Genomic DNA, 12,500 nt, shown 5'->3' on the forward strand with positions numbered 1-12,500 from the left:
GCGTTTTGATGCTGGTTCGCTTGGTCTCTTAACCTGCACTAAATGGGGCTTGGGAATTGTTGCTTCCTCGGTGAACTAAAAGCGCGAAAAAGATGTTTCAACTACCTGAATCTCCCGAGACCTGGAGCAGGGCCTCCCGGTTGGCCGGAGTTATTTTGGGTGACGGTTTTGTAGTGCTTTCTCGTAGCCATATGTATTTCGTGCCGTACGCGTCTCGGTTTGACGCGCGTGCAAAAAGAGAAATGCATGAATAATGGATGCGGTAAGAGTGTTTTTACTTTTTCTCCAGCCAATCATCACGCGTGGGGCCCCCCACCGTGGATCCGGTTGGGTGAAATTTACTTTTCTCACCCTCACCCAAATGATGTTGACCTAGTCACCCACGAGGGACATCAATAAAATGTAGGATTTAGTTTTCGAAAAATTCGCTTCAAACGCTTATTGATATTTAAATGATGCAAATGGCTCTTTTTTATGAAGGACTTTCAAACACCAGCAAAAACCAGGATTAGCTTCTCCTTTTCGATAGCATGAAATGAAATATAAATTGCAGGTCGCCATTTGGTTTCCGTTTCCATCTCCCCTCCCTTGCAATCGAAACGCAACCTTCGGCTGGTAATAATATTTTTGTCACGGATCGTTGCAACAGCGCATCGACCATTAGCGATCCCATTCCGAGCTCTTGTTGTTACGCTTAAATTGAATGATTGCACAAGTCCCTCATTATCATATCGATATATGGTTCGTCTGCGTGTTTGCGACACTATCAAACCGATTACTCCCGCCTAACTGAGGCCCTCGTCAGACTCTTTTTGCCAGTGAAAGATACTCTGTCTTTGTGTAGGAGTGCCGACGTCTACGCACATAATAAACGATCGAGGTTAACAAATTTAATTATGTTGCCTCCAGCACAATGGTAACGAATGGTAATCACTACAACCTTGCTGGGCTGATTGTCATCAGCTGTAGACAACGCAGTAGCGACCAGTCATGGTGCCAGCGGTGTGAGGGATCCAGCGTTTTTCCAGCGCTCATTATCTCCTTAGGAGATTTCATATTTAAGTGCTCTCGGAGCTGCCACCAGCTCACACATTTGCAGACGCGAAGAAACCTCAGCCACAATCTGGAGGCATTTGCAGCGTAATTTAGGAGAACTCAGCCGAAGATAATTGAACCACAACTACGTCAATTGTTTGTGAGCGTGGTACCACGCGGAATATGTTGTTCGACTAAGGGGCCATCGTCTTTGTAGCCTTGTGTCTGTGTGTACAAAATGACAAGTTAATACAACGGCAAGGCAATCACTTCATCATAATTATCCTTGAGTCGGACACGGAAGTCGGCCCATTTTGGATTCTCCACAATCGGTGATTCGGTGATCAGCATTAGCAAGTCGAAACAACTTCTTATGTGTTTCTCTCTCTTTCCCTCGGATTCGAGAGATCCGGTCCGGTGGTGGTGGCAACACGATGCCGTCACTTTCTCAGCATTTTGAATGTAGAATTTGACGCAACCAATTCCGTGTGCCACGCAATTAAGTCTTGGCACCTCTCTAGCCGGGTTGGAGAATGGAGGGTGCGAAGTGGTCCCGCCGAATCCACTTTCACTGGCTATATTTCGATATCGCGAGGTAGTAGGTTGGCGCTATGTTGCTGACTTAAGTAATTGGCTCATCCAGACCGGCCGCTTTTGCTTTCGAATCGTCCAGCAAATACAGTTCGAGCTGATGCTGATTTCCCCACCCAGAGGGGCGCTGTGCTTTCGGACAATCGCATTAATCGCTTTTGGAGGATTAATCGCTCCCTCACACCCCGTTACAACGGTGTTCCGGATTCGGCCAATTGTCGACGGGGGAGATCCAGCTTCAAAGATAGAAATCCAAAGAATGCCAACACATTCACACCTGGGGCTCGGTAAAAGGGATTGGAAAGAGATGAAGGAATGTAATGCGACCGCAACGATGGCCGCCAGACAGACATAGCTCCGTTCATCCGATCCTCAGCACTTGCAGCGACAGACCGATGTACACGACGCGTCAGTTCCTTGACCTCACGGAGCATGATTAGCCCGCGCCCGCGTGGTCGGTTTCAAATACCGAAGAAGAAAGGGCGAGAACCGGTACTGGTGGTGTGGCGTGCTGGGGGAATAGGGCTTATGCTTTCAAGCCATCTTTCAACACACCATTTGGCCTTCTCTTCACCGAATCAATTGAACCGATTAAAAGGGAAAGTTTCGGCCTAATCATGACCTAAATCTGTTTGTTTCTCCATGATTTCGTCTCGTACACTCCTTAGACATCGGCCGCGGTCCATTCTCTTAGGAGCGAACAGAAGCGAACACTGCGGCTTCACGGGCGACCGCGTAACGAAGCATTTGCTATATGGAGCTGCCGGCATGGGTTTGACATTGACCTTACGGCTCACGGAGAGAACGACCGTTCGTACAACCGAGCGTAAACCTTGTGATCCAATTTATGATCTTTTTATGTATCTCTCTACACATCTCTTTTGTCCTCTTCCTTCTGGCATCATCTAATGTCTTTGGAAGAGGGGAATTCATAGAGGGAAAAAGACATATGCATGGACAACCATCGACTGGTGGATCGTCTGGTGGAAGTTTGTTGAGCCAGATACAACGTGCGTGGCCCCAAATAGGGTTACCCTTCCCGTCGTATGAGCGCGATTTCAGGCCAGTTCATGCCAGTTCGAAGTGCGCAACCCAGAAATGTAGACTTCCGTGACTCCGTTCCGTTGCGGTTCGCTGCTAGTCGTCCGGTCCCACTGAATAGCCGCGGGATGAGGCCGCAGTGAGTCACATTGTATCACAATTTCTCCCCGGACCATACTCGACCGGACGGTCTGATCGCGATCATAACAACACGACCACACACCACGATCGCTCGCTTGGCGGTGCTTTTGCGCATTTCGTTTGCAAGAAAGTGGCGCAGCCATTGGCGTTCCCCCTTTTCTGCGACTACCAGTGTTCCATGATCAGTACGCAGCAGTACAAGCAGCATCTGGCAAACATCACGGGTGGTATCGACGACCGTCATGCATCTTATCGTGAATTGCGAGCTTCCGGTGCCTGTTGTGGATCGCGTTTTTTGTGTGTTTTTCATCCCGTCCCCCCTCGGGGGGTGACCATCAGTTGCAAGCTCATTTCGATGTGGATGAGGATTTTATACGTTCCATCCCAGCGGGCTCAAGCGTGTCAACTGCTCGCGGCCATTGTGACGATCGACGATTTATGTAACGCCATCCAGTCACATATTCCGCCACCGTTTTGGGCCCCCGTAAGCGAGCGCGCCACCGCTGTTGCTGCTGCTGCTGTTGGCCTTCAATCCTCATTATGTCAGTGTTACGAATCTGTGATGGAACCATTTTTGCAAAACGGGCAAAAATGAAGGCACTTGCAGGTGGCAGGTTATGAGACTTCCATTCAGTTCTATGCGGAGCTGGTTGAGATGTTGTATTGTGAGAATCACATCACGGCGCTCGCGCTCACTGGTGCCGCGATCCCGTTACATCACGAACGTGCAACAAGCTCTATCTACACTACAACGTTAACGACAATGGCCTCACACACACACACACACACACACCCTCCTCTGGGGTCCGGTTCCGACCTCATCTTGCCCCACCGGTGACGCGGCGAGTGCATTGATCGCGATATCTCGTTCACGAATGTCTCGTTGTTCCGTCGCAACGGCCAACGGATTCACCAACGCACCAACCGAATGTGTTCAACCGAATGTGACGGAATATATTTAATCATTTCGATCGTGCTGCTGCCGCTTTGTATGATGATAGGCCAGAGAGCCGCTGTCCAGATCGCGTGGAAAATGTTTTTGCGGCAATGCCCTGCAATGCGCCGTCCCCACTCAATACGCCGTCTCTTGGCACCCCACCTTGGATGTTGGTTGTGCATCGCATCGAAGCTTGAAGTGAAAGTAAACAAACGAAAGCTGGCCCATAACCTAGCACTTCCAACATGGGTGCCTGTTGCGGGCCTTTGTGCATGAAATACCAACCAGAAGACTCTTTTGGTTTCACCAAGACTTCGGTTAAGGCGGCATGGTTCATGGGGTGAACGCAATGGTGGATTAATAGCGGAAACCATTGAGCTTGGCAGCTTGATGATGGTCAATCGTGCACTACAACCGATACTCAGCCATACCCATTCGCACTTCCACCTGGCCGAAGCGATGTATAAGCTCAGCTCCGATTGTCCGAGCGGATTCGCGAACATATTATGACTCTAGACACCGTACTAAGCACTTCACCAGGATAGCGTGAAGTGGAGGAGATTTTTGGGTCAAACTCTCAATTGAGCTCTTCTTCGATTCGCTTTTGGTGCCACTAACTATTTTCACGAATTATTCACCAAACTCAGCTCAGACCTGCCACTTCCGATGATTGAGTGTGTGTGGCGATGTGCGCCGTGCAGATAACCAACAGGCCAACAAGCCCAAAATCAGTTGAAGCGGAAAGAAATGGAGCGATCCTCAAGTGCACACGTCGTCTTCCATCGGGTTTCATGATTTTACGATCCACAACCGATCGTACGGTGGCCGTGTTGGTTAGATGAGGGTATGCTTTAACTGCTTCAAGAAACGCCGAGTGCGGGGTGAAATTTTTCCCTCCGCTGACACCGTTTCCTCAATGAGGCTCACCAGGCAACAACACTTTGATTTGCCTCGAACGGATCTCCCGCGATCGACGTTACTATCGCCGCTGGGCCAGCCTTTCGAAGCGCATACCACGGTCCCCACGGATCGACTGGAATGCTGCACTTTGCTCTTAAATGTTCACATTCACAAAACCATCTTATCGCGGCTCGAGCACGTCAATATTAGTGTACAATAGGTACTTTTGTATAATAATTTAGTACAAATAGCAGCTCGGATCATCGCATTGCGATTCCGTTTCAGGAGGACACACTGCATCACTGGCACTGATAAGCGAAGCGGATTGTTTTGCTCAAGAACGATTCGTACGACCGAGAACGTTTGAGTCGCGAACGATCAATTATCACTTTGTTGGACAGCAAGCCATCTTGTACAGCGATCGCAAAACTTACTTCTTTCCGTTTCGGATTACGGTTTCCGCTACTCCTTTTCGTACCACCAACGTACCACGATTTGCATACTCGAACACAATCGCACCACAGATACACCGATGGTTCGATTTCGTCCACTTGCGAGCAATGCAATCCGTCGTTTTTTCCGTTGGATTTGATCGAACTGACTCGGGCACCACACAACAACGCGTACGGGATAACGGGGGTTGTTGGCCAGCACAGCGATGCTAACGGTGCAAAGCACAACAGGCAGGTCCGATCCCCGGCGGCCGTCGATCCAACCGACCGATCGCGTGGCCAAAACTGAACTACTAAGCGAAGAGAGTGAGCATGGCTAAGCCACATGGTGTCGGGGTGCTTCAACCGACGACGACGACGATGACGACGACGACGACGACGGCGACGAGAGCGCGCGCGCCCGAGCTGCGCGAGATAACGAACGAACCTAAGATGCGAGTGTGTGGCGACCGAAGTGGAAAGAGCAGCGTGAGATTGCGTGAGAGCTGGCGCACGATCGCGGCTCCATCGCGGTTGCCCTGACGACGTCTGACTGGCTGGGACTAGGAGATTTGTCGAAGGACAAACAGCTGTTGGGGAGCGCGCGCAGCCAAATGCGTGTTCCGCCCATATGTGCGTTGCGAGAAAAGAGAAAACCATGGCCCCGTCTTGAGGTAATTTATATTTTGCAACATTTTATTAAACCCATGCATCCATCAATCGCCCATATAGATGCCCGCTTCACCATGATTCCCCTTATCGTCGTTGCTGTCTCGTTCCTTCGCCGGTTTTCGCAAACCAGCCGCTCGATCTGCAACGCCGCCGCCGTCGCCGGCGCCGGCGCCTGTACGGGCACGCACCTTCAGTAGGCCATTGCGACACGGTTGTACCCAAACCCGCACGCAGTAGACCTTGATGAGCTGCGTAAAGCGGATCGTCTCACCGAGAAACGTGTACATGAGTGGATTGAGTACTCCGTTCAGCATCGCCAGTATCCCGAACGAGTAGTGCAGGTTCCAGTAAGCGTTCGTGTTGGCAACGCCTATCATTTTGATAAGCAGAAAGATCCACATCGGTAACCGGCACACGAAGAACACCAGCATGAGCACAATGATTGTCTTGAAGGTGCGTAGCTGACGCTTCCGACGGTTAATGCTGGCCTCGTTCGCCGGTTGCGAACTGGCGGTCGTCGCCGGGGGAACCTTCGGTTCTACCGAACCCGAAGAGACTATGCTAGGTCCTTCAGGGGCCGTATTATGCTGAGGACAAGTACATTTGGAAACTGGACACCATAATGGATTAACAACGATGATCTAAACGGATTCTAGTTTCTGCTGCCGTGAAGCACACTTACCAAACACCGAGGCCGGTGTTCTCCGTTCGACGATGGGATGAGTGCTGGTAACGTTGGTGGAGAGCGTCTTCCGGTCGTTACTGCTGATACAGGTCGTGGCAGTCTTGGAGTTGCTCTTGTGTTCATCCTTTGCTGGTTGTCGGGCAGCGATCGGATTACGGCGGATCCAGATTTGCTTCGCAATCACCCCATTTAACCATCCAAATGCCAGCAACAGCGGAAGGAAGATGGCCGTGAAGACGATGGCAAAGTAGTAAGAGTTCTTGGCCTTATCCGTAGCACATATTTCGGCCATATAGTATCCACTGATGACCGCGTTCGGTTGTAGCGAGTCAGTGGTGAGCACTACGATATCGAACACCTCGTACAGTGTGAGCATTGGACTAGAGATACCGGCCCCTAGACCCCAGATCAGCACGGCACAGGTTGCACAGAACCAACCGTTCGGTTTCCAGGATCCTTTCATCAACCGCACCACCGCCATGTAGCGATCCAGGGCGATCGCTACGAGCGTGATGCTGTTCACCAGCACCGCCATCGTCTGGAGAAACGGTGAAAACGTGCACATCAGCTCGCCCAGTGTCTGAGGGACAGGATGCGGGGAAGTATGAGAGGATACAGTGGGGTAAAACATCTGCAATAGGGCCACTCGGTTGGCCTCTCCAGCTACTCACCCAAAGTGAATTAAATTCCGTATTAAACTGCGAAAGATATACGATCGAGGTGACTGTCACAAAGGCGATGTCGGAGAAGGCAAGCGACAGCAGACAGACGCGCAGTAAATGGCGCTGCTTGCGCCGCACGTTCGTGATGATGGTAACGATGTTGCCAAAGATGGCCATCACCATCACCATGATCGAGAACACGGTGAAGACGGTGCGCTGCTCGGTGGACAGATTCTTGAGCGAACTTTCCCAGTATCCTATCATCGGTACGCCGGGCTGCTCGCGTGTCATCGTTGCCACCACGGTCTCGCCCGTCAGCAGTCCAACACCGGGTTCCGCCTCACTGTTCCAGTTCAGGGCCGTAAACCAATGTTGCCACTTTTTCTTCACATCGGCTGTTGTCATCTTTTCCACTGCTTTTGTCTTCTTTACTTTTGGAGTTTTCCCGCCTTTCTCACCACCAAATCTGCTGCAGCGGATGAAAATTCGATGGAAATAGGAACGCCCGAACGCGTCGCGCTTCTAGTAATGCGACACCGCATAAATTATCCGTTCACCCCGCTGTGCAGTCACCAAATGGCAGCTTCTCTTCAGGCAGCCAGAGGCCACACTAGACACCACCATGCCTCACGCAAAACTTGCACAAAAGAAATGGTGGAAAATCTGTTCAGAACACTGCTGCTGCGAAAAAGGCTGCCTACCGCTTAGAGCACCATCTGGGTTCGTCTTCGAATGCTTGTGGACGCAGACTGCAAATATGCGTGTCCCATGTTATGGTGTTTTATAAGAGTAGAGGAGGTCTACGTGAAAGAGAATAGAATGCTGACTATCGCCACTTATCGCTATTGCGTGAAAAGCGGGTGAACACCCCTACCTTATCGCACTGATAAGCGATTTTCCTTCTTTTCCAGTCGCGCAATGGGTCCAGACCAACGGAGAGCGTTGGTTAATATCAAGAAAAAATATTCATTACAATAGTTTAATAAAAAAAACGTTGATTAGAAGATCAAGACGTTTAAGGATCGATCAAGAAATCTCTTTGTCCCTTTATGGTTTGAAATCTTTTTCCCACCATGTGCAACATTGTTCCAACCAGTTGTTACGATACAATGTGTTATGCAGTCAAAGGGTCGATGTGTTTTTGCGATAAGCGAGTCGCGTCGGTTTGCTAACCGGAAAACCGGGAAAGCCAATCCCACGAAACGGTGCATGGGTGGGGGGATGGAGGGCGTGCTCGTGTAATTAATTATCGTGTACCCGTGTCAGTGGTCCCGTGCGGCTCCACGACCTGTCGCTCGAGTGCCAAAGGTGCTTGACATCACTCTCATGATACGCAAACTCGAACGATATTCGATTACACTTCAGCTACGGGCTGCACGCACGTGTGCGACGGGCATGGAGACGCTTGGTGCTCTATTAAAACGAAACGAAATGCAACGCACCCTCCGATAAGTCCCGGCGTGCCCGGAGCGACGGACGATGGACAAATTCGATTAGAGTGTAATGATTTCCGTTTCGCATTGATTTCATTGTAATACAATTTCTGCTAATCACTCTCGCAGGCATGGCCCGCTCTCTTATCAGTCCGCCAAACGAAAGTGACCGTCATCGGATGGTGAAGCAGGCGGAAAGGGCAAATGGAAACAATGATCGATTCTCTTATATCATTGGGACGAGTTTTATTGTTTGGTTCAACTCACACGAACCTACATGCTAGTGCACTGCAGTCGATGCTTCGGCGAGGGATTAGAACCTAGAAGCGTTTCGAATTGAAGCAAATGAAGACTTGAAGCGAATCCCATTTGAAAGTGGAAGGTATTATTCAGTATCTTATTTTGTTTAATTACTCAATTAACACGAACTATTTGCCTTCGGGAACCGAGCAGCAAGTAAGCTATTAGTGACAGCAGTAGCATTTTATACTCCAGCGATTAACGAATCATACTTCGAATCATCGGAACCACCAAACCCTTATAAAGGATTCATGTCGACGATCGACCACAGAAGCAGCACCGCGCTCGGGGAGCAGCTGAAATTCTTACATTTACGCGACTTTTTGGTACATCGTGGCTCGTGGCCAATTGCGGCGCACTTGCGATTGCGTGCGTCCTGCACGAGCATTGAAAGTATTTACATGGCATCAATTTAAAGGAGATACGCTCCAAACCTTCTTAGGTCTTCCGTATCGTGGTCTGTAAGCGTCCGTTTCTGGCACGACGTTTCGTTCCTCCGCGCGCATCATCAGGAAGACTGTTGTGTCCAACAGCTTGAGAAGACGTGTTCCGTGGATTAGCCAAACCCTTCCGGAAGCCGCCTTTGGTACTCAGCATTCCTCGATTGGATCGTAACTGTTTGGTGTCCGGGCAGAAGGATGCCGTCTTGATGCGAACCGATTTATAGGGAAGGCTTCGTCCTCGCGCTGGAATGGCCGTCACAAAGACGGAGTAGTAGTGCTCGGGCTGCAGGTTGGGAATGTCTAGTGAAAGTGGGTTGTAGTTGTTGTCGTTGCTGAAGGTAATGGAAAGAAGAGCTGCAATTACATCACTGCATTTGCTACGCTGGTATCAAACGCATTACTTACAAACAATGTTTATTGTGAAACTGTGGATGATTGCACACCTCCCTGCTTTCCAGCTCGCAGTACGTTGGAATCTTAACATTATTATAGTACTGTGCTTTGGACAGCTTGAAAACATACACGCAGTATCTGAAACACAGAAGAAGGTCCGATATCGTAATATCGTGTGGTAGGCTGATGCCTAGTGATTTGCTTACGTTACATCCTTGTCCGGTGATCGGAACCAAGCGATCGTGCTCGATTGGCACTTGCGCAATGGTACCAGCTCGGTGATGGAGGTATTCTGTGGCATCTTCGGAAGATCGACAAACTCTTCGCGCGATGTCACTGCCACCTGTATCCGGTTGAGACGCGAAGTGTCTTCCGCTTCGTAAACCCTGATTAAGTACCGCTCACCGGGCCGCACGTTGTTCACGGTAATCGTTTTGGGGTAGTAAACATCCCAGACTTTATCCAGAATGTGCTGTTTTCTCTTGAGGATTTCCACATTAACGGAACCGCCACAAGGAGTTACGTGAAGCTTGAAAAAGTTATTCTGGGAGCGTTTCGGAACCTTGAAGCTAAACAGCGAGAGACCACCGAGGGTAAAAAGCTTCCCGATAACCACTTTACCCTCAATCAGTTGCGTCGGACGAGTCCGGTTCAGCTGCACCTGGGTCGCCCCGAGCAGAAACGATAGATTGTTGTGCCTCGAGTGGATCGCAAACACATCAACAAAGTACGTCACGTTGGGTTTCATCCCTCGGATCAGCTGCTTCGTCCGAGAACCGGTGCACACGAGTGTCGTTTCCGCATTGGGATCCATTTTGCGTTCGTCCCGGGGCAACTGTCGCTTAAGGTACTCGTTGATGGCGATCGAATCGCACGTTGACGCAGGATGGATGGTGTTCCCTACGGCTTGACAAAGACTACGCTGGCGTCTGCTGGTGCTAACCGCCAGACAGTAGTGCATCGCATGAATATCCAGTTTACTCTTTTCCCATTTAATCAACGCGACAAATCGTCGTCTTTGCTGCTGCACCTTGATGCGTGATGGTGTGGTGAGATTACGGAATGGCCAGCTACGGTACTCTTCCGCTCCTTTCCGATTATAGCCCAAGCGGTAACTGCAACTCCTGGCCATCGAAAGGCCCGTAACATTGACCACCACCTGATAAAGGCCTCGCTGGGCGCAGGATCGATAGAAGCTGCTTCCGCTGGTTAGCGCTGCCACGTCTAGAAGAGGTTCGAAGAAGCACATTAGATATCGGTTATCTTCCTGCCCTGTCCCAGATACTTACAGCGCTGTTCGTGCATCACCCACCATTGGATCGGAGGATCGTAGGAGCGCTCGTGTCGCGTACATGTCGCCATCAAGCTTATCGTGAGAGGACTCGTTTCCGGAAGTTTGAAAGTGTATCTACGCAAGAAAAACAGAGAGAGAGACGGAGAAAGAATGGTCAAGAAACGGTTTTCGTGAGAGTATATATGAGATTGTGTGGTTAAGGATTGCAAAAATCGAACATCCTCGTGAAGTAGTTTTGGCTGCAAGAAAGCCATTTATTTAATTTATACACATTTAATCGCTGTGATTTGTCATTTTTATGGTGCACTTTACGCTGGCCGTTCGAGGACCCAACTACTATGCGATGCGATGGAATCGCGATGGAGAGGAACTATGGCACTATAAAGAGCGAATACAGACGACGATTTATCATCGCCAGTGTAATTGTTCGGGGGTTCGGTGGTGGTAAGAAATGATTTTATTTGTCTATCCCTCCGGCCCTCCCTGGCGGACACGGACGGCAGGGAGCGATGAGTTTGATTGCGCTCCGAGTCCGTTTTCCGCACACTCAAGGCGATGTTCCGGTTTATGGTGCTACTTCGCCAGCGCGGTGGTGGTTCGCAGTAACACGGCAGAGAGCAGATAGCGTCGTAAAAGAAGAAACAGGAGCTTCTTGATAGGGCTGTTTGATAGGGTGCAGGGTGTCAATTAAGATGGCCAACTTCAAACGTTAACCGAAAACTACCACCATTAGTGGGCTCTTTACGGTAGATTCTTCCTGTAACGCATTACACTTGACTGGCCGTGAGCGATTGTTATGCGCCGCCGCCGCCGGGCGACGGTGGATCGTTGCGACTGCAGACGCAGCACTGTCTGATCCCATCTGGAAGACAGACTTGGCGACGCTCCTCCGGAAACGCATAGCCGCGAGAGCCATTCGGCTGCGAACGCCACCACACAGAACACCAGCCCGATGCTGTACAGTACGAAGGCACTTTGCAGATGATCCAAAGTAAGTACAACTTCCGGTGAAGCCGCTAGGATATCCTCCTCGCTGAGCTGCCGGTTGTGCTTGATGTGCTCCAGGATAGTGACGTTGTAGAGAAAATCCTTCCACAGCTTCTCGATGATGCCCATATCGATAAGATTAGAAAGAATGCGGTTAAATTTCGGCAGCAGCGGGAACCCTTTCTCCATGATCATCTCCAGCTGCGTAACGAACACATTCTGCGAGAGACCATGCAAGCGGTCCTGATAGTTGGTATTACGTACGTAAAGCCGACTCATCAGAAGCACCCTTGAGCCATCGATGACGGCCTCGATGTTGGCTAGCGAAGGTTGGAAAGCTGAGGATACGTTGTAGCGCTCCGAAACCAGACGGTCCTCCTCGAAGCTGTTCATAAACCAATCTTCACTATCCAGCCGACCCCCGATCGGCACCCCGCTCGCAATGATCTCTTCGATCGTATCAACCTGATGAGCCAACGGAGGATTGGTTATTACATTGATCAGCAGCCCGGTGTAGATCGTGGTAACATTAAGACTGTACAGAGTGAGCGCCAT

The 12,500-nt window shown here is 50.2% G+C and overlaps 3 protein-coding genes across 11 annotated transcripts in view; all 3 read right to left on the reverse strand.

Moving 5' to 3' along the window:
- LOC125956798 (sphingomyelin phosphodiesterase) overlaps positions 1-5,399 on the reverse strand; it is a 10,297-nt gene extending 4,898 nt beyond the window's left edge. For 3 of the 8 annotated variants that reach the window (XR_007469206.1, XM_049688998.1, XM_049688997.1), the window contains exon 1: positions 4,400-4,635. Coding sequence is in view for 5 of the 8 variants with exons in the window: in XM_049688998.1 (XP_049544955.1) it covers positions 4,400-4,538 (139 nt within the window). In the remaining 3 variants the exon portion in view is untranslated. Of the gene's footprint in view, positions 1-4,176; positions 4,196-4,399; positions 4,637-4,672; positions 5,053-5,079 lie in introns of those variants that run through there. The other 5 variants (XM_049688999.1, XM_049689000.1, XM_049689002.1 and 2 more) reach the window with 4 other exon arrangements.
- A 393-nt stretch (positions 5,400-5,792) lies between these two features.
- LOC125958004 (neuropeptide Y receptor type 5) lies at positions 5,793-7,359 on the reverse strand. The gene is made up of 3 exons (XM_049691099.1): positions 7,105-7,359; positions 6,444-7,013; positions 5,793-6,389 (listed from the first exon to the last, which is right to left on the reverse strand). Exons 1-3 carry the CDS (start codon positions 7,357-7,359, stop codon positions 5,793-5,795), a joined length of 1,422 nt encoding a protein of 473 aa, XP_049547056.1.
- A 1,503-nt stretch (positions 7,360-8,862) lies between these two features.
- The window catches only part of LOC125957029 (protein NDNF), a 10,074-nt gene continuing 6,436 nt past the window's right edge, over positions 8,863-12,500 (reverse strand). For both annotated transcript variants that reach the window (XM_049689384.1, XM_049689383.1), the window contains exons 3-6: positions 10,954-11,072; positions 9,871-10,888; positions 9,677-9,802; positions 8,863-9,603 (exon numbers count right to left, since the gene is read on the reverse strand). In XM_049689384.1, the coding sequence (XP_049545341.1) occupies positions 9,267-9,603; positions 9,677-9,802; positions 9,871-10,888; positions 10,954-11,072 (1,600 nt within the window). In that variant the 3' untranslated portion in view covers positions 8,863-9,266. The remainder of the gene's footprint in view (positions 9,604-9,676; positions 9,803-9,870; positions 10,889-10,953; positions 11,073-12,500) is intronic.

This window comes from Anopheles darlingi, chromosome 3, assembly GCF_943734745.1.
Source record: "Anopheles darlingi chromosome 3, idAnoDarlMG_H_01, whole genome shotgun sequence".
In the NCBI taxonomy this organism is placed as follows: domain Eukaryota; kingdom Metazoa; phylum Arthropoda; class Insecta; order Diptera; family Culicidae; genus Anopheles; species Anopheles darlingi.